The 21,899-nt window shown below is 51.0% G+C and overlaps 2 protein-coding genes across 2 annotated transcripts in view; one reads left to right on the top strand and one right to left on the bottom strand.

Moving 5' to 3' along the window:
* The window catches only part of LOC311246523 (uncharacterized protein), a gene marked incomplete at its 3' end in the record, with an annotated part of 36,179 nt that extends 26,495 nt beyond the window's left edge, over positions 1–9,684 (top strand). Inside the window, exons 3-4 of the mRNA XM_084336673.1 lie at positions 8,821–8,970; positions 9,476–9,684. Coding sequence (XP_084192799.1) covers positions 8,821–8,970; positions 9,476–9,684 — 359 coding nt within the window. The remainder of the gene's footprint in view (positions 1–8,820; positions 8,971–9,475) is intronic.
* A 176-nt stretch (positions 9,685–9,860) lies between these two features.
* Positions 9,861–21,899, bottom strand: part of msh5 (mutS homolog 5) — an 84,774-nt gene continuing 72,735 nt past the window's right edge. The window contains exons 22-25 of the mRNA XM_084335662.1: positions 11,356–11,502; positions 10,654–10,791; positions 10,482–10,552; positions 9,861–10,376 (exon numbers count right to left, since the gene is read on the bottom strand). Of these exons, the coding sequence (XP_084191788.1) occupies positions 10,265–10,376; positions 10,482–10,552; positions 10,654–10,791; positions 11,356–11,502 (468 nt within the window). The 3' untranslated portion in view covers positions 9,861–10,264. The remainder of the gene's footprint in view (positions 10,377–10,481; positions 10,553–10,653; positions 10,792–11,355; positions 11,503–21,899) is intronic.

The raw sequence follows: 21,899 nt of genomic DNA, 5'->3' as shown, positions 1-21,899 counted from the left end.
CTCCGGGTAACACGTTCCAAATCAATATAATCCAACCAGTAATGGTTCTGCAATCGCCGACGCTGGTTCTCCTGTGCACATGTCCAACGGTTCTCCGACTAGGCCTCCTCGGGTGCGGGCGACGTATTTAGGCCACACACCCTGGCTAAGGTACACTAGCTAAAACACGACGAACCGCTGGGTAATGCTACACACGAACGAACTGTGGTTGCACGATATACAATAAATGAACGACTATTTACTTCACATTAGATTAGGTCGAACTTGGCGTTACTGCATTAAACTCTGACACTTTACTATTCTATTCGCACATGTTCTCAACGCACGAGTGCTCAATTTACACGATGAACTACGTTGGCTTGTTTAGATGGACAAGCAGGTGATCTACTGCTGTGCGCACCTTGCGCTGTATATATACTTAAGTGATTATCTAGTCCCAAACCGCAGTCCTTGTCTGGGATCAATACGCTGTCTCCGGGCATGTTCTGACATGCCTGAACTTGTCTTTGAACCTGACGTTGGGGGCTTGCGAGGTGGCGCCTAGGGCGCTGTCCAATAAGGAGAGCGAATATTACTCTGGTTTGAACGCAGGTAAAGGGATATTCCGTGTATATATAAATAATATACAAAGTATATCAAACAATAAAGGTAGATTCTCAGTTTTAATCTGGCCCTTCACAACAGAGTCCATTCTCTTCGGTTCAAATAACAAACTCAGCAAGACCGACGGCTTCTCAGTTACAGTGGGTGACAATATTGTCACGAGGAAAGAAGATATTACCTACCTGGGTTCCATCCTAGAGGCAAATCTTTCCTGCGACAAAATGGCATCCAATGTAATAAAAAAAAGTCAACCAACGAACTCGATTCTTGTACCGGATCTCCTCACTGGTAAACAAGAATACCCTGAAGACTCTGGCAGGAGCACTCATTCAAGGGTACTACGACTATGCTTGCACCTCATGGTACCAAAGCACCTCAAAAGCGCTAAAAACAAAATTACAAACATCTCAAAACAAACTGGTCAGACTACTGCTTGACCTTACTCCTAGAACCCACCTCACCCCTGCCCACTTTGACAACTTAGGATGGCTTAGAGTAGACGACAGAGTACAGCAACTTGCAATGGGCCTGGTCTACAAGATACACTACACGACCAAGGTACCCATGTATATGTCAAAATACTTCCCAAAGGTCAGTGAATACCACGATCACAACACCAGAGGGAGCTCCACAAATCATGTTAAACCCAGATTCGGCTCAAACAAGGGACTAAACACGTTTAGCAATTATGCCACATCAATGTGGAACGCCCTACCCAAAGCTGTAAAGGAATGTGAATCACTACCCACTTTCAAAAACACTCTCAAAAAACACCTACGGGAGACTGCAATTCAAAACTGGCCCCTGTAAATGTCCTAACACAACCCCCTCCAATGTACAGTAAATTACCAAGTATGGTCTTGTCAATATTCCAATGTACAGTTTTGTTTGTACAGTTGTACAGTGTCCCCCACCCACCCCTCCTACCCCCCCCCCCCGCCTACAATGTACAGTCCCCCCCCCCCCCCACCTACCCAATCCAATGTACAGTTTCTACGTCAAATGTATATACTTTTTTTTTCTGGACTCTCTTTGTATCACAAACAGTACTGTATTTACAAATCTGGTATGTCATAAATATATAGATGTAGCAGTACTGTCTATCTGTATGTCATGTATGTCATATATGTTACGATGAATTGAAAATGGGGGACCCTGATGTAAACAAGACGAAAGTCTTTCTCTGGTCTGCATCCCCTTAACAATTGTATGTATTGAGCTGTACTGTACTGTACCCATTCTGCAATCTGTTAATAAAGTTTTCAATCAATCAATCAATCAATCACACACACACACAGAACATATCCATTTGAAGGAAACCAATTTCAAATAGTTGGCAATTTATGACCAGTGAATATGTGGAATGTCATGGTATTGTTCAGAATGTTACTCTAGGCTTCCCACCAATGCAATTCCACATATTCATCTACTTGACTTGCACCACGTGATGACTGTAAAAAATGTATTAATATCTTAAATGTCTTTCTGGTGGTTTCTGATTCCTACCAATGCGACTCCACATATGCAGTTAACCGTCTGTAGTGTGGTAGTGAAAGCATTAACCCGTTGTAGTGTGGTAGTGAAAGGTTAACCATCTGTAATGGTAGTGAAAGGGCTAACCTTCTGTAGTGTGGTAGTGAAAGGTTTAACCTTCTGTAGTGTGGTAGTGAAAGGTTAACCTTCTGTAAGGTCTAACCTTCTGTAGTGTGGTAGTGAAAGGTTAACCTTCTGTAGTGTGGTAGTGAAAGAGTTAACGAAAGGTTATGTAGATAACCTAGTTATATTAGTATTGGCTGAGCGTCCCGCTCTGAGCCTTACGATACTCTGTGATACATATTGTATCTCCCACGAATAAAAAACACATGCACCCCACCTGTATGGGGCCCCGCCCCTAATGGTGGCCACCACCCATATAACCATGACTCTGGTCATGAAACACCCTTCCTCGCCAAAAACCCGTCCCAGGAAAAGATCCCTCAAGAGGGAACTCAGGGCGCGCAGAGCGGGACGCTCAGCCAATACTAATATAACTAGGTTATCTACATCAGGGGTTCCCAAACTTTTCAGGCCAGGGCCCAGAAAATAAGGCGTCAGAGAGCCGCGGCCCAATGCACATCGTCAGGCTTTTTTTTATAATTTTTTTTTGCCAGACGACCAATTTTTTAAGCCAAATATCACTTCAATCCTATTAAGTTAGTTCAAGTTAGTTATTCATTTATATGTGCTATTTATGAGAGGGCTAACTTGTTGCAAAATAATAATGATAATAATAGCCTCATTAAAATACTATTGTTGCTTCGGTTGTTTTCAGCGTTTTATGTGCATAATCTGTTATTTAGTTTGAAATGTTCGTTGAAATAAGTAGATTTTTCGTTTTTGTTTATTTATTAAGTTAATATAAAACCATATAGTCACATTTTAGAATACAATAGAATAGAATTTTAGAATACAACTAGAAACACTGTCCTGGCCTGCTTCTAAGTTCAGTGGCCTGACAAAAAAAAATAAAAATAAAAAATAAAAAATTATTTTTTATTTAATTTGTTTAATTTTTTTTAAATCATCTCGCGGCCCACCCGTGGCTGCTCGCGGCCCACCTTTGGGTCGCAACCCCGACTTTGGGAACCACTGATCTACATAACCTTTCGTTATATTTCGTATTTGCATCGCGTCCCACTCTGAGCCTTACGAGATAATGGGGAAGAGCGGGCGCGAGACCCGACAGATGTACCCCCTGAGGACCCGTAAGCCCACATCAAGGGGTGCGGGGAGCCCTGTCACCCCATCCTTCCTAATGAAGGGGGGGCGCAGTCAACTCCACCTGAATGCGAACAAGAGAGAGCTAGAACCCCTTGAACACACCGTACAGGCGGAACCACGTGTGACCCAACACACTGTGGCCCAAACCTACACACTCCTGCTACCCGACCAAAGAACGGGAAGCAGGAAAGGCCACAGACCCCAGAACCGCCTGGGAGACAGAACCCCCGGTCATGTCCATGAGGTAAAACCTTACAAAGGGGCCCGGTGAGGACCATGAAGCCGCAGCACAGATGTCCTCCACCGAGGCCCCACCCAGGAGAGCGGCAGAAGCAGCCACCCCACGAGTGGAGTGCGCCCTGACGCCCCCAGGGGGATCCCGCCCAGCCAACGTGTAGCAGAGGGCAATACCCTCGCACAACCAATGGGACAGGCGCTGCTTCGACAGTGCCTTACCAGCACGAGCCCCACCGTAACAGACAAAAAGCTGGTCGGTAACCCTGAAGTCCTGAGTACGGCTGAGGTAAATCCCCAAAGCACGGACTGGACATGACAGGTGAAGGCCCGCATCTAACTCACTAGTGTGAGGAGGAGGACGAAAAGCCTGAACCACAATATCCCGGGAGCGGAAGGAACTCCGGATATTTTTAGGCACGAAAGCAGGATTAGGTCGCAGAGTGGCACCGCAATCGGTCCGAAAAGACAGGCACTCTGGACGTACCGAGAGAGCACAGAGCTCACCCACGCGTTTAGCGGAAGTGACAGCCAGTAGGAACGCGGTCTTGAAAGATAGCCGTCCCAACGGCGCCTGCTCGAGCGGCTCAAATGGGGGCCAAGGACAACCGACCGAGGACCAATTGAAGATCCCAAGTCGGAGCCAAGGAGCGTCGCACCGGCTTAACGCGTCGAGCGCCAAGCAGGAAACGCTTCACAAGAGGGTGGCTGAACAAAACAGTCCCCTCAAAACCCTCATGACTGCCGCATATACCCTCACCGTCGAAGCCGACAGCCTACCAAGAAGAGACTGGAGATAACCCAGAACAGCATCCAGGGGACAGGAGACTGGGTCCCAGCCCCCCCCCCTTACACCATTCTTGGAACGCACGCCACCTGCCCGCGTAAACCGCGACAGTGGAGGGAGCATGCGCACACCGGATGGTATCAACCACCGCGGGATCCATCCTCTCCAGACTCACCCTCTCACCAGCCACACCACCAGGCGTTGACCCAACACCGGAGGCTGGACAATCACTCCGTCGTGCTGCGAGAGGGCCGTCGCTGACCACGGAATGACCCAAGGAGGAGCGACCAGAAGCTGGATTAAGACCGGGAACCACACCGACGTGCCCCGGTCCGGCGCGACCAGGATCACCGTCCTGCGCTCCCTCCGTATCCGCTCCAACAGCTGACTCAACAGCTGTACAGGAGGGAAGGCGTACAGAAGCCCGGGCGGCCATGGAAAGGTCGAGAAGGCATCCACCCCCAAGGGGGGACGATCCGCTGAGCGAGAACCACAAGGGGCACTTGTGAGAACGTCGGCACGCAAACAGATCTACTGAGGCCACCCCGAACCGATCCCAGATCTGTCTGACTATGTCGGGGCGGAGTTCCCACTCGTCGTGACGAGGACCGCCCCGAGACATTACATCCGCCGCCACATTCTCCGTACCAGGAACGTGGAGCGCCCGCAGACTGCGCAGCCTGCGGGATGCCCATAGCAACAGCTCGTGCGCCACCCCGAGCAGGCGGGCGGAACGAGTCCCACCCTGCCTGTTGATATACGCCGCCGCCGTCACATTGTCCGTCCTGACCAAAACGTTTCTCCCTACCACCAGGTGGCCGAGCCGTTTGAGGACCAGGAGAACCGCCTTCAATTCCAACACATTGATATGCAGGACAGCCGGGTCGGCATGACCCGTCCAGCTGCCCCCCACAACATGGAACCGCAACGCCCCTCCCCAACCTGTGAGAGAGGCGTCGGTGAAAACCGTGATGTGGGAGCCCCTGCTGCCCATGAGGACCCCCGCGGAGAGGATACCCAGCCTCCCCCAGTGGGCGAGATCCCCCCATATCGACAAAGGAACCGTCAACCGTCTCCCTTTGCCCCACACCGGATCTATCCTCAAAGAGAGAAACCACCTCTGTATCCGCCTCATAAAAAGGAGGCCAAGAGGAACCACCGTATGGGCCGCCGACATAAGGCCTAGCAGGCGCATCACCTGCCGCGCCGTAACCGTCCCTCCCGGACGGAAACCCCCGAGCGCGTGACGGAGAACCCTCCGACGCTGCTCCGAGAGGGTCACAAGCATGGGCATCGACCTCAATGTCAAGCCCAAGTACTCCACCTGTTGACTGGGAAGAGGGGTACTCTTCTTCCAATTCACAGCAAAACCCAGGTTGGTGAGGAATTCCACCACCAGCCGAGTATGAGACCTGGCAACCTCCTCCGAACGGCTGAGAAGCAGAATGTCGGCGAGATAAAACAGGACCCGTATCCCCCGACGACGTAAAGGCCCCAGAGCAGCCGCCACGCACTTGGTGAATGTGCGGGGAGCCAGAGAATAACCGAACGGCATTCTGTGGTACTCGTACGCTACGCCCTGAAAAAGGAACCGTAGGAATTTCCTGTGAGGAGGGTAAATGGGTATGTGAAAATACGCATCCTTCAGGTCTATGGAGGTGAACCAGTCCCCCCTCCTGACAGCAAGCAGAAGGAGTCGGACGGTCAACATCCTGAACGGTCTCGCTACAATCAACCGATTGAACACGGACAGATTCAGTATAGGTCTGACCCCCCCAGTTTTCTTGGGCACCAGAAAATAACGGGAGTAGACGCCTGACATTGCGTCCTCTCTCGGGACCACAACGACGGCCTGCTTCGCCAACAGAGATTGAATCTCGTCGGCCAGGGCTGTCACTGCGTCTGACCCTGACAACAGGGTCGGCACCAAACCTGAGAACGGAGGATGGGGCCGCGCAAATTGCAAAACCAGCCCCTCCTCTAACGTTCTCCTCATCCACTGATTCAAGCGACATTCCCGTCGCCATATGTGAACATAATCCCACAGCGCCCCCGCCGTCAACTGACGCTGGGCCGCAAGGAACAGCAGATAATTGGCCCGGTCCCCCCCGTCGTGCAAAGCAACCAAGGGAGGACCCCGACAGAAAGGGCCGGTTTGATACGGGAGGAGCGGTCATCAAGCTTGTGGACACACACTCACCCCCTGAACACCCCTCTAGCACACGCTGAGGAGACGTTCCGCAGCCAGACACGCAAGGCCTGAGGACCCCATGGGCTCCTACACGCCGAAGCCCTGCAGTGATATTGCTACCACCCAAATCACGCCAGCCTCTCCTTTGCAGACCACTGCCGGTTTGACGGGAGTGGGAGGCAACAGCGCGACACCCCGCCTGGCGAGGGCGAAGCTGGGGTAACCCCTGCTGAGCATTCAACAGAAGAGGCACCGAGTCCCCCTGCTGACCACTGGAACTAGTGACAGCTGTAACACCAGGTTCCACCCACCCACAACCTGCGGTGTAGGAACCACGCGACGACGGAACATTCTCACGGACAGACCCAGGCTCAGCCATCAACTGGGTGTCAGCCCCTGTCTCCATGAGAAGCGAAGAATGGGGCCGTATACGCTTCAAAGAAGGTTTGCGGCCCGCAGCCAAAGGAAAACACTCAGAGCCCCGCTTCTGAGGGTAACAGAAAGCGGACTGAACGGGGAGCGGGCTGCTTGCGGCAAAATGACGACGGGGTGGTTTACCAACCCCGAAATCACCCAAAATGGCCGATCCCTCGGCCGCCAAGACTGTCGGCCTCGCGATACCCTGTCGATTCTCCACCCAGGGCACCACTGGCGGGGGAAACATGGCCGCCTGTCGAGGATCTCGCCACAGTCGTTGACGAGATCGTGCTCCCACCCCTGGCTGCACGGCGTGAGGCGGTGTAGGACCCGAATCAAAAACCGCCTGCGCCTCCACAGAACGCCCAAAAAGACTATCTGTGGAAAAAGGAGTCGTGAGGAGAGAAAACCTATCCTCTTCCCCAAGAGGAGACTGCTCCAACCAAAGATGCCTAACAACCAAGGTCGATAGCATCCGAATCCTCCCCGCAGTTATAGCTTGCGACTGAGTCTAGATCTCTATAACACCACAAACATGAATCACGTTCATAGTGTCGGTCGGACCCAAAGACCTACAACCCGACGCCATCTTGGATAGGAAAGTAGCCAGCTGAGCCACAACACTGGCCGCCGCTAAATGCCATCCTGCAGCAGTATACCACTCATTCGTCCATACTGCCACCCTCCGAGCCGACATGCTATTAAGCAACGGCCGGGCGGAACGTCGTTCATCCCCGCCTGGGCACAAACAAGAAGCTACCTGGCTACTTAGCCAAGGCACCCCCGGGCTGCACCCCGTCGTCAGCCCCTTCACCCGCAAAACAGGTAAATAGAGCTCAGCGAACCCCCCCCCACCCACCACCGACTGACCTTCATCAATGAAGCTGGCAAGAGGAGGGAAAAGCGGAAACCCGCGGCGGGGATTATTAGACATTCCAGCGTCAACATCAGCGTCAGCAGAAAAAGCAGTAGTAGCATTAGCATTAGCAACAGCATTAGCATTAGCGTCAACAGCATGTTCCAGGATCGCCAAGACATCGCCCACTACAGTGGAACGATCGCCAAGCCGCCCCGGCCCTGGTGCCGAAACATACTCCACAGCACGACCAACACCGACATTGACGCCTACCGACACAGACCTCACCTTTGTACAAGCCGACCCGTTAGCCAAACCTTGTACGCTGCCCCTCGGTCCGTCGTCGTCAGCCGAGGAACCACCAGCACAGGTCTCATGCGTCGCCGAAACAAGTTCCGGAGAATCCAGGGAAAAACAACTCTCCGGTAAACCCTCAACATTATTAATCTTCCTAAATCTTTTCATTCCGCTAGACTCGTATAGTGCACGCATCCAATACGCTGGGACGAAAACAGAGGAAGGGTGTTTCATGACCAGAGTCATGGTTATATGGGTGGTGGCCACCATTAGGGGCGGGGCCCCATACAGGTGGGGTGCATGTGTTTTTTATTCGTGGGAGATACAATATGTATCACAGAGTATCGTAAGGCTCAGAGCGGGACGCGATGCAAATACGAAATATAACCTTCTGTAGTGTGGTAGTGAAAGAGTTAACCTTCTGTAGTGTGGTAGTGAAAGGTTAACCTTCTGTACTGTGGTAGTGAAAGGTTAACCTTCTGTAGTGTGGTGGTGAAAGGTTAACCTTCTGTACTGTGGTAGTGAAAGGTTAACCTTCTGTAGTGTGGTGGTGAAAGGGTTAACCCTTTGTAGTGTGGTAGTGAACGGGTTAACACACACCGAACGATAACTGTAAAAATAAATACAAATAAATAAATAAATATGAAGCATGTTTTTATTGCTGTGTGGTGTCAGGTGGGGGGGAGGAGTGGTCGGAGAAGCCAGAGGAACAGGAGAAGCTGTTGGAGTGTTTCCACTGTGAGCTGGGCTTCTGGGACACCTGCTACACCACCAACACCACCTGCAGCGCTGGAGAGAAGTGCTACACCGGCAGAGGCAAGGCAGGTGAGAAGTGTGGGGGGGAGCTGTGAGTCATCTTGTGTCCAAATATCTCCACAAAAAAAGGAGGGTTGAAAAGTCACTTTCAAAGAGTAACTAAACACATGGACATTTTGCTGCCCTAGTGATTGATTGTTATCCAGTCAGCATAGAGTAGCCACCTCATTATTGTGGATCTGCGGCCAAAGGGACCTTTTCCAGGCTCTGTGTAAATGGAAAATGGTGCATTTAATAGCACCTTTATCCAAAGCGCTTTACAATTTGGTCCTCACATTTTACACATTCACACACCGATGGCGGAGGCAGATATATAAGATAAGATATTTGGGAAATCAGGTTACCCCACACCTCCACATTAAATGATTATAGACACAGGAGTGCCATTTTTTTTTAAACCCCCCCCCCCTCCCAATATGCCTGTATCTTGTGGGAGCATCACACTGAATACCATCACTGTCTCTCTCTCTCTCTCTCTCTCTCTCTCTCTCCCTCCCTGGCCGTGTCTCTGTAGCTGACCTGTTGGACGTTAAGTTGCTGGGCTGTGTGAAGGAGGAGGAGTGTGGGAGAGAGACGGTCGTGAAGTTCCTCCATAACTCCACGGTCTTCATCATGACCAAACACTGTTGTGACAAACCCTTCTGCAACGCGGCGCACGCACTCTCCGCCGACACACTCCTACGTCTGACCCTGGCTGTCCTGACCCTCTGGCACGTCACATGACCTTCCACAGGACCTTCCACAGGACCTTCCACATGACCTTCCACAGGACCTTCCACAGGACCTTCCACAGGACCGCAGTAACCAGCATGCATCCAAATATTACATCGACTGTGTTGGCTGAATGGACTACTAGTAGATGGTGAACCATTCAACCAACGGCACCAGCGAAGACTAGTTAGGAGATTGTGTAAAATGGAACTGTTTTGTTTTTTGAATGATCTCTTAGAATTTAGTTAAATATGGAGTCTGTTTTGTACTGTTTATTAAATATTTCTAATATGAACAAACATGCACATGAAATGACAATGAATAAACTGTGCTGTGAATTCACCCAAAAACACATCCAAAAACATCTACCGTACTACACACACTCTTGCAACATGTAACTCAGTGCTAGGAATTCTCTAAAACAAATCAAATAATAAAGAACATGCCTACCCGTGGTAACATACCTTTCTGCATAACACTGGGAAAAGCTTACTCTCTGATTATGTAGTGGCACCGTTAGTTCTAGAAAAGCACATAACATAACAATATAATAATTATGTGTGCAAGTAACCAGTGCTAACTTTTGCTGCCCTTACAGCAGGTCTCCACCAGAGGGCAGTAGCTCCTCTTTCATAAAGCGCTGCAGGTCCACACTCCTGTCCTCCAAGTCCAGACTCAGGAACTTCTCCACCACACACATAGATCTGACAGAAACACACACACACACGCACGCCTGTCTGTTTTGTACGTCTCTGCTGTGTTTGTATTAAAGTGTGTATGTGTTATCTATGGTTTGAGTCTAAACTAACCTGTCGGCCTGTTCATCTGATGGTCTCTCCACACGTTTGATGGTCTTTCCCGCTCGGTAGAGTTCAGATACCTTGCCAAGTACACACCCACAAACATAGGAAGGTTCAGCCTGCGTGTCAATGTATTTGTGTGTGTGTGTGTGTGTGTGTGTGTGTGTGTGTGTGTGTGTACCTCCACTCCTCTCTGTACAAGGGAGCTTGGCAGGCCTGCCAGTGTGGCGATGTTGGCAGCGTAGCTGGAGCGACAGATCCCTTCCTTCAGTTGGTACAGAAATACCAACTGTTCCCCGTCGACTGCTGTTTCCAGAGTCTACACACACACACACACACACACACACAACCTATGAAAATAGTATGAAGTGGGTGGAAGAGTCATCACACACACCTGTAGGCTACCAGAAACTGTATCATGAACTAATCATTCTGGAATATCTGGGTTCCTTTGTCTCCTGATTGGATGAAGTGGGAAGGGATACCAGGAAATGTATGTTCCGTTTACTGCAGAGCAGGAGGGACTGGGAGACCCATGTTACTGACCCAGACACTCTGTATCAGTGATGGCTGTCAGAGTGTAGAGCTATTATTTTAACATGTAGACCACTTATTTTAACAAGAAAATACCACTTACAGCACCTTTAAAAAAAATTGGTAAACACACTCAGCATCTAACAGCTTCTTCAGTGCTTCATTTAGAAAATAATTTGTCTTCAGTAAACTGAATCTAGCTCAGATGTTAACTGTTAAAAGAAATTATAAGATGGAACTTAGTTTTTTTTTTTATAAATTGTGTTATTAGAAAGCAGTACCAAGGTAAATAAAATAATAACATCATAAAATCCCATAATAGGTCAGTTAATTCCAGTCTGGCCGGTACCAGCAGGGACAGCAGGCTTGAGGACGGCAGGAGACCAAGCTGGAGCAGACTGTGGAAGTTAGTAGCCAATACGACGTGAGGAACCTCCGCAGGTGGTTTTCTCAACCAATGAGAGATGCATGCAGCAAGCAGGGACAACCCATCCACCTGGAAGGAAACGTTTCTGTTATTGGTTTTCTGGTCAGCGTGGAACATGGTAAGCTGTCGTGTCTGGAACCCCCCTTAGTGCAGGCGTTTCAGTACGGAGGTTCAGCAGTCTTATTTATCTTTCAGGTTGAGTAGGCATTTCTGGGAACCCCTTCAGTAACCTTAAAAGAACACGCCAACATTTTGGGAAATTCACTTACCGTCTTCTCCAGAGAGAGACAAGAAGATATATACCAGTTTCCTCTCTGTGCGTTCAGTAGAAATCTGGCTGCACGTTAGCCTAGCTTAGCACAATGAATGTAAGTGGACATTGTCCAACTAACACCTCTCCCGAAGGCTAACCGGTCATGTCCGCTTCCACTCATTGTGCTAAGCTAGGCTAACGTGCAGACAGATAGCTTTCTACTGAACGCACAGAGAGGAAACTGTTATCTATCTTCTTGTCTCTCTCTGGAGAAGATGGTAAGCTAATTTCCAAAAATTTCGGCGTGTTCCTTTAACATAGCTGGATGTCTACTGTCTTCCAGGTGTTATTGAGTATTGAGTATTGTTATGATTTTATATGCTGTGTGATTTTATATGCCTTTATTTGCTTAACTCTGTATGTACACTCGATGTGACTGTAAATGAGGGACACCTCAGTCGCCTTTCGAGTTTAAATAAAGGTTTGAAATTAAATTAAATAAGCATGGCTACTTTCAGGAAGTGGATTTATACGTCTACTCTACAAAAATACAATAAAATGCTTGACTTCATTGACACACTCTACAGCCAAAACAGTGGCAGATGTCCCATGCCGACAACACGTTTTTTTTATTTATTTTTTTATCTTTTTCCCCCCTCCTTTTCCCCCGATTTTTCTCCCATCCCAATGTTAGTCGTTATGCCAATTCCCAATCCCCTTCCTGGTCGCTGCGCACTTACCCCCCACAGTCGGTCTGGGAGAGTGGAGGCTATCACGTGCTTCCTCCGACACACGTCTAGCCAATCAACCGCTTCTTTTCACCTGGCAGCGCGGACTCTCACTGAGAGGGTGTAACGTGTGGAAGGATCACACTACCCCCCTTAGATCCTATCCGCGCTGAGCAGGTGCCCCGACCGAACTGTAGGAGTCGCTGTTTACAACGACCCGAACACACCCCGCCAGCTTTCCCACCCTCTAATACAGCCAATTTTATTAGTGTGAACAGCCAGCCAAGCTGGTGACAACGCCGGAGCTGTGAGCTGGATTCGAACAGGCGAATCCAGCGTCTCCGGTGTTGGTGACAAACGCAATCTCCGCTACGCCACCTGACCGCCCTGACAACGCGCTTTTAAAGTGTAAGTAGATTAATTCTTTTAATTATTGTTTCTTCATCAGAAACAAAGAAACAAAGAAACACACAGCTATCCGGTTTTCATCCGATTAATGACAGTTGATAGCCAGCTCTCAAGATAACCGTTATGCACATCCCTAGTCAGCACCTAAACATTTTTGAGTTTATTTTTTTTGTTATCCACTTTTTCTCCCATTTTCTATATTTTCTCCCATCCCAATTTCGTATCATCCAATTCAACCCTCCCCTGTCACAAACGCTGTTTCTTGCCTCCCACAAGCCGGCTGCAATGTGGACTAAGTCATACATAGCACAAGTCCCCTCCGGTACTTGAGGTAACAGCAGTCGCATCTTTTCACCTGCGCAGCTCGATCTCTCAGTGGCGAGGAGTAACGCGTGGGAGGCTCACGCTGCCCCCGACACTTCCTGATTCTACTGCGCAGGCGCACCAACCGACCTGTAGGAGTCGCTGTCCACAACGCCCGATCCCCACCCATCAGTTTCCCACCCCCTAATACGGCCAATGTGTATTAGTATGAACGACCAGCTAAACTGAAAGCAATGTGGAGCGCTGGGCTCGCATTTGTGGCGAGCGCCTTGCCCACTACGCCACGTAGCCGCCCTTGTTTGAGTTTATTTAACATAAATTGTTGATATTATCACCCTTCTTAGATTATATTCAAATTAAATGTAATTTGATAGTTTAACAAACATGTACAGCTCTGCAAACTGACCAATGGGTGACAAGCCACTTCCAGGTCATGGTCAAGGCAGCTCTAGATGAGGGGGTCTAGACTCTGTATATAAGTGGACTATACAGATTAGATTAGATTAAAATGTATTGTCATTATACAGCACAAGTACAGTACAATGAAAAGAGGTTTGGCATCCAACCAGAGTGCAAATGTAACAGTAAAGTGCAATAGTAATATACAATGTACAGGTGATTAAGCTGGGTATAAAATATATAGATTAGTATTACTGGGTGTAGTGCTAATCAGATGTATGTACAGAGTAGTATAAATACAGTATGGTAGTAGTCATACTGGCCAGCAGCGTAACTAGTAAGAGTAGGTAAGGGATATGTACAAATTTTTTTTTGATCAAATTTTTTATTATTATTCACATGAAACAAGACAACACATTAACCACAATCACAATACATAGAACTTCACAAGAAAATAACAAAAACAATAATAATAATACAGACTAACAATTATACAGACAAAGAGAAAAGAAAACAGAGTTCAACCTTCTAAATTTTAATTCCAAGGGGTACTATCTAATAAATGGTCTTTCCCAGTGTTCAGCCCCGATTCCCGGCCGTGTGACCTTATATTAATAAAACGTACATCTCCAATCCACCACAAGGACCATTTTTTGAGAACACGACCCGAAAACCGAGCAATGAACCTTCATGAAAAAACAAAAACCTGTAGAGGTGTTCCATAGACTCACAGAGACCGTGTAAAAGTGGCCAAACAGTGAAGAAATAGTTAAATAGCTGCCCCCCCATAATATCCCCAGCTAAACTCAAGATGACAAGACAAAAGACAAGACAGACAAAACATTTCCTCCTCCCCCTCCCAAGAGACCGCCGGACTCACCCGAACACGCACCTCAACCCCGCTCAGCCGCACACTGCGGTCTTTACCTTCTCAGCTGCTGCGAACCACAGGTCAATTCCAGCCTGCCCTACCCCAATCACCCGGGCTGTGGATATCTCAAGATAAATCACATCCAATAGAGTTAGGGACCAGTTAATCATTGTAAGCTTCTCAGTGTGAGGTTTCTGTCCTTGCCTTCTCACTCGTTCTGTTCCTTTAACCACCCTCGCTTTGTTTTCATTCATTTTTTCTGTCAAGTATTTCAATTCCCTCGTTCACACGTTTCTCCCCGCTGACGTCATCTGAGACGTCGCTGATTGGTTCCCTCACTTCCCCACGCTTTTCAATCACATTCCCCAGCTGTCACTGCCTTTCAATCAATCGATCCCTCATTATTTATACCCCGTTTTCCCCACCCTAAGTTGTTGGTTCGTCTTGATTTGTCGCTGGATGTTTTTCCCCGTTGCTTCTGTTTCACTGTGCTATTCTCCAGGAATTCCTAGAAGCCTTCGCTTGGATACCTGCTCCGTGGCGCGCGCTCGCCTCCACTGTTGTTCCTGTTCCTTTACGCAGCTCGTCTGGGTGAGTTTTTCTAGATTGACTGTCTTGACCTATTTCCGATTTTCGTGTGTAAACCTTTACACTGAAGTCTACCACCTTTTTGTCAGACAGTCACTCACCCAGCCATTATCGTTTTTGCTCTTTCCTTTTTGGAATAATATTTTGGGGATCTTCCACCTCCCACTGTGTATTGACACGAAGATATTATTTCACATTTGGACTGTGTTTGGATTTTTGCTCACTGTGTATTTACACGAAGATATTGTTTCACATTTGGACTGTGTTTGGATTTTTGCTCACTGTGTGTTTACACGAAGATAGTATTTCACATTTGGACGGTGTTTGGATTTTGCTCACTGTGTGTTTACATGAAGATATTCACTTGGGCTGTTTTTGGAATATTCCACATCACTGTGTTGTTTAACACGAAGAATATAACACCCTGTCCTCCAGCTCTTTTCAAGTCTGCTCTGTCACTGACCCGTTCCCTCTCTCCCTCTCTCGGTCTTGCACAACATCTGAGAGGTCCGCCGTGAGAGTCTGCAGAGCGGTACAGAGGTCTGCTCCTGCTTCCCAAGACTACCCTTCCGGGAGAAGCTGCAGAGCAGCAGAACTTTGCCCCTTGTTCATTGTACCTGTTCTTGTTGACCTGCTTTCCCTGTTTCACTTATTCCTATTATCAAATAAACAAGCCCTCGTATTTGGCAACTCTGAATCCAACTCTCTTGTGTCGTTAGCGTTTGGGGTCGGTGTCAAACCATAACATTACGAACCAACCATGACGACCCCAGCCGACACAGAGGGGGTCAGAACCGCACTTGCAATTCAAGTCGAGTTGACCAGGGATCACGGTCTCCAACTTGAGCGGGCTGCGGCTGCGGTGCAGAACCTCAGGGACCAGGTCCTGCCTATGCAGGGTTCAATGGCCGCTATGGCGGGACAACAGTCCGAGATTCTCGCCCAGCTTAACTCGCTGGGCGACGCCGTTAATACTTTTCATCTCTCACACCCTTCAGGAACATTCCCCGCAGCCCCAGCAGATCTCGCACCTCGGGAACCCCTTCTCTCCGTCCCACGGCTGTTCGACGGTAATCCCGAGGAATGTGCCACATTCATCATGCAATGTGAGTTGGTTTTCCGTCATCAACCAAGCCGTTTTTCTGCTCAGGGGTCCCGAGTGGCTTATATAACCAACCTACTTTCAGGCCATGCTGCCCAGTGGGTCACTTCCTCCTGGGCAATGGAAGCAGATTTTTTGTTCTCCTACCCAGACTTCGTGGCGGAGCTCCGCAGAGTGTTCCACCATCCAGCCCGAGGTCTGGACCCTGGAGCCCGGTTGGGGACCTTCCGACAAGGGAGCAGCAGGGTGACGGACTATGTCATGGAGTTTCGACTGGCGGCGGTGGAGAGTGGATGGAACGAACCTGCTCTTCGCCTAACCTTCATAAGGGGGCTCAGTGACGCAGTCCGGGACCAGCTCGCTACCAGGGAGGTGCCCGACTCCCTCGAGGAGCTTTTTAGCCTTGTCATCCGTATTGACGGACGCCTCCTGGAGAGAAGGCGCGAGAGGACCCGACTGTCACCTCCTGAAACACCCCGGACTCCTGGACGCCCCGTCCCCAACACTACTGATGGTAACAGGCTTCCCCGTCCGGTGCGCGAGGAGGAACCCATGCAGCTGGGACGCTCTCATCTGAGCCAGGCGGAGCGTCAGGCAAGGCTCAGGTCCGGTCTCTGCCTCTACTGCGGAGGTGCGGGACACCGTATCGCCGACTGCCCTATCCGGCCAAAAGATCGGGCTCACCAAGACCCCGGGAGATCCTGGTGAGCCGTTTTTCCCATTCCCAGCGCCGCGCACCACCTGACCATCTGTTGAGCGTCACCCTGGCCTGGGGGGACCAACGTGCCACGGTGGAGGCCCTCATCGACTCTGGGGCAGACGAGAACTTCCTCGACTTCGAGTTTGCCACCCAAGCCAACATACCTCTTGAGGCCCTTGTGAGGCCCTTGGAGATCTTTTCGTTGGACCAACACCGCCTGGCCGACATCTCTCAACGGACCGGCCCAGTCTTGCTGACCATTGCTGGGAACCACGTAGAGAGGATCCAGTTCCTCATTACCCAATCCCCCCTTGTCCCGGTAGACCTGGCTCGCGCTGCACGAGCCCCACATCGCCTGGGCCTCCGGTACCATCAGGGGCTGGAGCTCCTCCTGTCACGCCCGCTGTCTACAGGCGGCGTCTTGTCCCCCGCCCCGGAGACCGGCTGGTGAGTTGCCCCCGGATCCCTCGTCCATTCCTCCCGAGTACCACGACCTCATGGAGGTATTCAGTAAGACCAGGGCTCAGTCCCTTCCACCTCACCGCCCCTATGACTGCGCCATCGACCTCCGCCAAGGGGCTCCCCTTCCCGGCAGCCGCCTCTACAGTCTGACTGTCCCGGAGAAGAAGGCGATGGATCTCTACATCTCTGAGTCATTGGAAGCAGGACTCATTCGGCCTTCCTCCTCCCCGGTGGCGGCCGGGTTCTTCTTTGTTGGTAAGAAGGATGGGGACCTGCGACCCTGCATCGACTATCGTCAGCTCAACGAGATCACCATCAAGAATAAATACCCCCTACCTCTCATGAGCTCCACCTTCGAGCCACTGACCCAGGCCTCGTTCTTCACCAAGCTGGATCTCCGAAGTGCCTATCATCTTGTCCGTATCCGTGAGGGCGATGAATGGAAGACCGCCTTCAAGACCCCCAGGGGCCACTATGAGTACCTTGTGATGCCGTTCGGCCTCACCAACGCCCCGGCGGTATTCCAGGCACTCATGAACGATGTCCTCCGTGACATGCTGGAGGTGTTCGTGGTGGTGTACCTGGACGACATTCTTATCTTTTCCAGGACCCTCGAGGAACACATCCTGCATGTCCGCCGGGTGCTGGAGCGCCTCCTCCACAATCGGCTCTTCGTCAAGGCGGAGAAGTGCCGTTTCCACTCCAACTCCGTCGACTACCTGGGCTTCATCGTGGAGAAGGGCTTGACCCGAGCGGATCCTCGCAAGATCCAGGCTGTGGAGGATTGGCCGGAACCCACCACCCGGAAGGAGCTACAGAGTTTCCTCGGGTTCGCAAACTTCTACCGAAGGTTCATCCGGAACTACAGCCAAGTGGCGGAGCCTCTTACCAAGCTGACCTCCCCCGCTCTGCCGTTCGACTGGTCCCCAGCGGCACGCGCTGCGTTCCGCTCCCTCAAGAGAAGGTTCACTTCCGCTCCTATCCTGCTCCACCCTGACCCCAAGAGACAGTTCATCGTGGAGGTGGACGCTTCGGATTCTGGCCTGGGCGCTGTCCTATCTCAGCGTTCTCCTTCCGACCAGAAGGTACATCCTTGCGCCTTCTACTCGCGTCGCTTCCTCCCCGCCGAGAGGAACTACGACACCGGCAATCGGGAGCTACTGGCGGTCGTGGCTGCTCTGGAGGAGTGGCGTCATTGGCTAGAGGGTGCCGAGGAGCCTTTTACCATCTGGACGGACCACAAGAACCTAACGTTCATCCGCGCTTCCAGGCGCCTCAACGGTCGGCAGGCGAGATGGGCCAGTTTCCTCAGTCGGTTCGACTTCTCGCTGACCTTCCGCCCCGGTTCCCGCAACACGAAGGCCGACTCCCTGTCCCGGATGCACTCCAAGGGGGCTCCACCCTCTGAGGACCCATCTCCCATCATCCCGGAGGCCCGAGTGGTTGGAGCCATCACCTTGGGCATCGAGGGTGTGGTGAGGCGTGCCCTACGCTTCCAACGTGCCCCAAGCAACGTCCCTAGGAGCCGTCTCTTCGTCCCTGACTCTGTCCGGTCCCAGGTACTGCTGTGGGGCCATACCAGCCGGTTCGCCTGCCACCCAGGCGTCCATCGCACGTTCTCCTTCCTGGCTCGTCGTTTCTGGTGGCCCACCATGCGGAACGACGTCAAGGAGTTCGTTTTGGCCTGCGCGGTCTGTGCCCGCAGCAAGGCCTCTCACCAGGCACCCTCCGGGCTCTTGCAGCCACTTCCCGTTCCAAGCCGTCCGTGGTCACATGTGGCGCTCGACTTCGTCACTGGTCTACCCTCCTCCCAGGGGAACACCTGCCTTCTGACCGTGGTGGATCGATTCAGCAAGGGGGTCCACCTCGTGGCCCTCTCCAAGCTTCCCTCAGCAGCCGAGACGGCGGACCTCCTGACGCACCACGTGTTCCGCCTTCACGGCTTTCCCCAGGACATCGTCTCTGACCGGGGGCCCCAGTTCACCTCCCAGGTATGGCGGGCTTTCTGCAAGGGATTGGGGGCAACGGTCAGTCTCTCCTCTGGCTACCATCCCCAGACAAACGGGCAGACGGAGAGGATGAACCAGAGCGTGGAGTCTGCTCTTCGGTGTGTGGCAGCCGAGAGGCCGGCATCCTGGAGTCGTTTCCTTCCCTGGGTTGAATACTCGATCAACTCAATGGTCAGTTCCGCCACCGGCCTCTCCCCTTTTGAGGCCTCCCTGGGCTACCAGCCCCCTCTTTTTCCCGCACTGGAGACGGAAGTGGCAGTTCCCTCCGTGCAGGTCCACCTCGACCGCTGCCGTCGCGTTTGGGAGATCACCAGGACCGCGCTGCTCCGGACATCTGAGCGCGCCTGTCGTGGTGCCGACCGGCGCCGGGTTCCCGCGCCGACTTACCGCCCTGGGCAGAGGGTGTGGCTCTCCGCGAAGGACCTCCCGCTACGGTCCTCGGCCAAGAAGCTCAACCCTCGCTTCGTCGGTCCTTTCGAGGTCCTGAAGGTACTCAGTCCGGCGGCCCTGCGCCTGAAGCTTCCTGCATCCATGCACATCCACCCCGTGTTCCATGTCTCCCGGGTTAAGCCCGTCTCCCTCAGTCCCCTTATGCCTCCGGCTCCTGATCCACCTCCTCCTGTGCTAGTGGATGGTCACCCCCAGTGGCAGGTCCGCCGGTTGATGGGCGTTCGTCGGCGGGGCCGGGGATTCCAATACCTGGTGGACTGGGAGGGTTACGGCCCTGAGGAGCGTAGCTGGGTCTCCCGGCAGCTCATCGTGGATCCCGGCTTGATCACCGACTTCCATCGGCCCCATCCTGACGAGCCGGGTCGGCCTGGTCGCCGGGCGGCTCCCGTGGAGGGGGGGGTACTGTGAGGTTTCTGTCCTTGCCTTCTCACTCGTTCTGTTCCTTTAACCACCCTCGCTTTGTTTTCATTCATTTTTTCTGTCAAGTATTTCAATTCCCTCGTTCACACGTTTCTCCCCGCTGACGTCATCTGAGACGTCGCTGATTGGTTCCCTCACTTCCCCACGCTTTTCAATCACATTCCCCAGCTGTCACTGCCTTTCAATCAATCGATCCCTCATTATTTATACCCCGTTTTCCCCACCCTAAGTTGTTGGTTCGTCTTGATTTGTCGCTGGATGTTTTTCCCCGTTGCTTCTGTTTCACTGTGCTATTCTCCAGGAATTCCTAGAAGCCTTCGCTTGGATACCTGCTCCGTGGCGCGCGCTCGCCTCCACTGTTGTTCCTGTTCCTTTACGCAGCTCGTCTGGGTGAGTTTTTCTAGATTGACTGTCTTGACCTATTTCCGATTTTCGTGTGTAAACCTTTACACTGAAGTCTACCACCTTTTTGTCAGACAGTCACTCACCCAGCCATTATCGTTTTTGCTCTTTCCTTTTTGGAATAATATTTTGGGGATCTTCCACCTCCCACTGTGTATTGACACGAAGATATTATTTCACATTTGGACTGTGTTTGGATTTTTGCTCACTGTGTATTTACACGAAGATATTGTTTCACATTTGGACTGTGTTTGGATTTTTGCTCACTGTGTGTTTACACGAAGATAGTATTTCACATTTGGACGGTGTTTGGATTTTGCTCACTGTGTGTTTACATGAAGATATTCACTTGGGCTGTTTTTGGAATATTCCACATCACTGTGTTGTTTAACACGAAGAATATAACACCCTGTCCTCCAGCTCTTTTCAAGTCTGCTCTGTCACTGACCCGTTCCCTCTCTCCCTCTCTCGGTCTTGCACAACATCTGAGAGGTCCGCCGTGAGAGTCTGCAGAGCGGTACAGAGGTCTGCTCCTGCTTCCCAAGACTACCCTTCCGGGAGAAGCTGCAGAGCAGCAGAACTTTGCCCCTTGTTCATTGTACCTGTTCTTGTTGACCTGCTTTCCCTGTTTCACTTATTCCTATTATCAAATAAACAAGCCCTCGTATTTGGCAACTCTGAATCCAACTCTCTTGTGTCGTTAGCGTTTGGGGTCGGTGTCAAACCATAACACTCAGGCTCCTTCCATCTCATTGCTATCAGCTTCTTCGCTGCTGTGACGCCCGCTAGGACAACCCTTTTCAGTTGTACGGAAGCGGGTAGTGTCGTTATATCGTTCAGGAGTAGCGTAACAGCTGTGAATGGGATAGTTAAGCCACACAGATCTGAAAGTTTGTCCGTTATTGACCTCCAGAAGCGGGCCACTGGTGGGCAATCCCAATACATATGCATATAAGTGCCCGTGGCCTTTTGAGAGCACAAAGTGCACCGAGAGTCGGTTATCAGTCCCATAGCATATAGCTTCCTAGGTGTAAGATAGGTCCTATGAATATAATTAAAATTAATTTGCTGGTGATTGGGGTTGCGGGAAGACAATGCCACATTTGCCCAAACATCATCCCAGTCAAACTCGGGGTCCAACTCCGGGATATCCACACGCCAGATTGTATCCAATGATAAATTTTTATACGTGGATTGAATTAAGAGCGTATAAAAGTCGGAGACAAACCCTCTGGATGTCGTCCTGTCCACTATGAGCCTGAGGAAGGGGTGTGGGTGCAAGGCTTGAGCCCACGGTACGCCATGCGCCCTCAGTGCTGACCTTAGTTGAAGGTAAAGAAAGAAGGACTC

Source organism: Notolepis coatsorum (genome assembly GCF_963971535.1).
Source record: "Notolepis coatsorum genome assembly, chromosome: 19".
Lineage (NCBI taxonomy): Eukaryota > Metazoa > Chordata > Actinopteri > Aulopiformes > Paralepididae > Notolepis > Notolepis coatsorum.
Note: the sequence above shows the minus strand (reverse complement) of the source record. Positions and strands in the feature narration are given on the sequence as shown.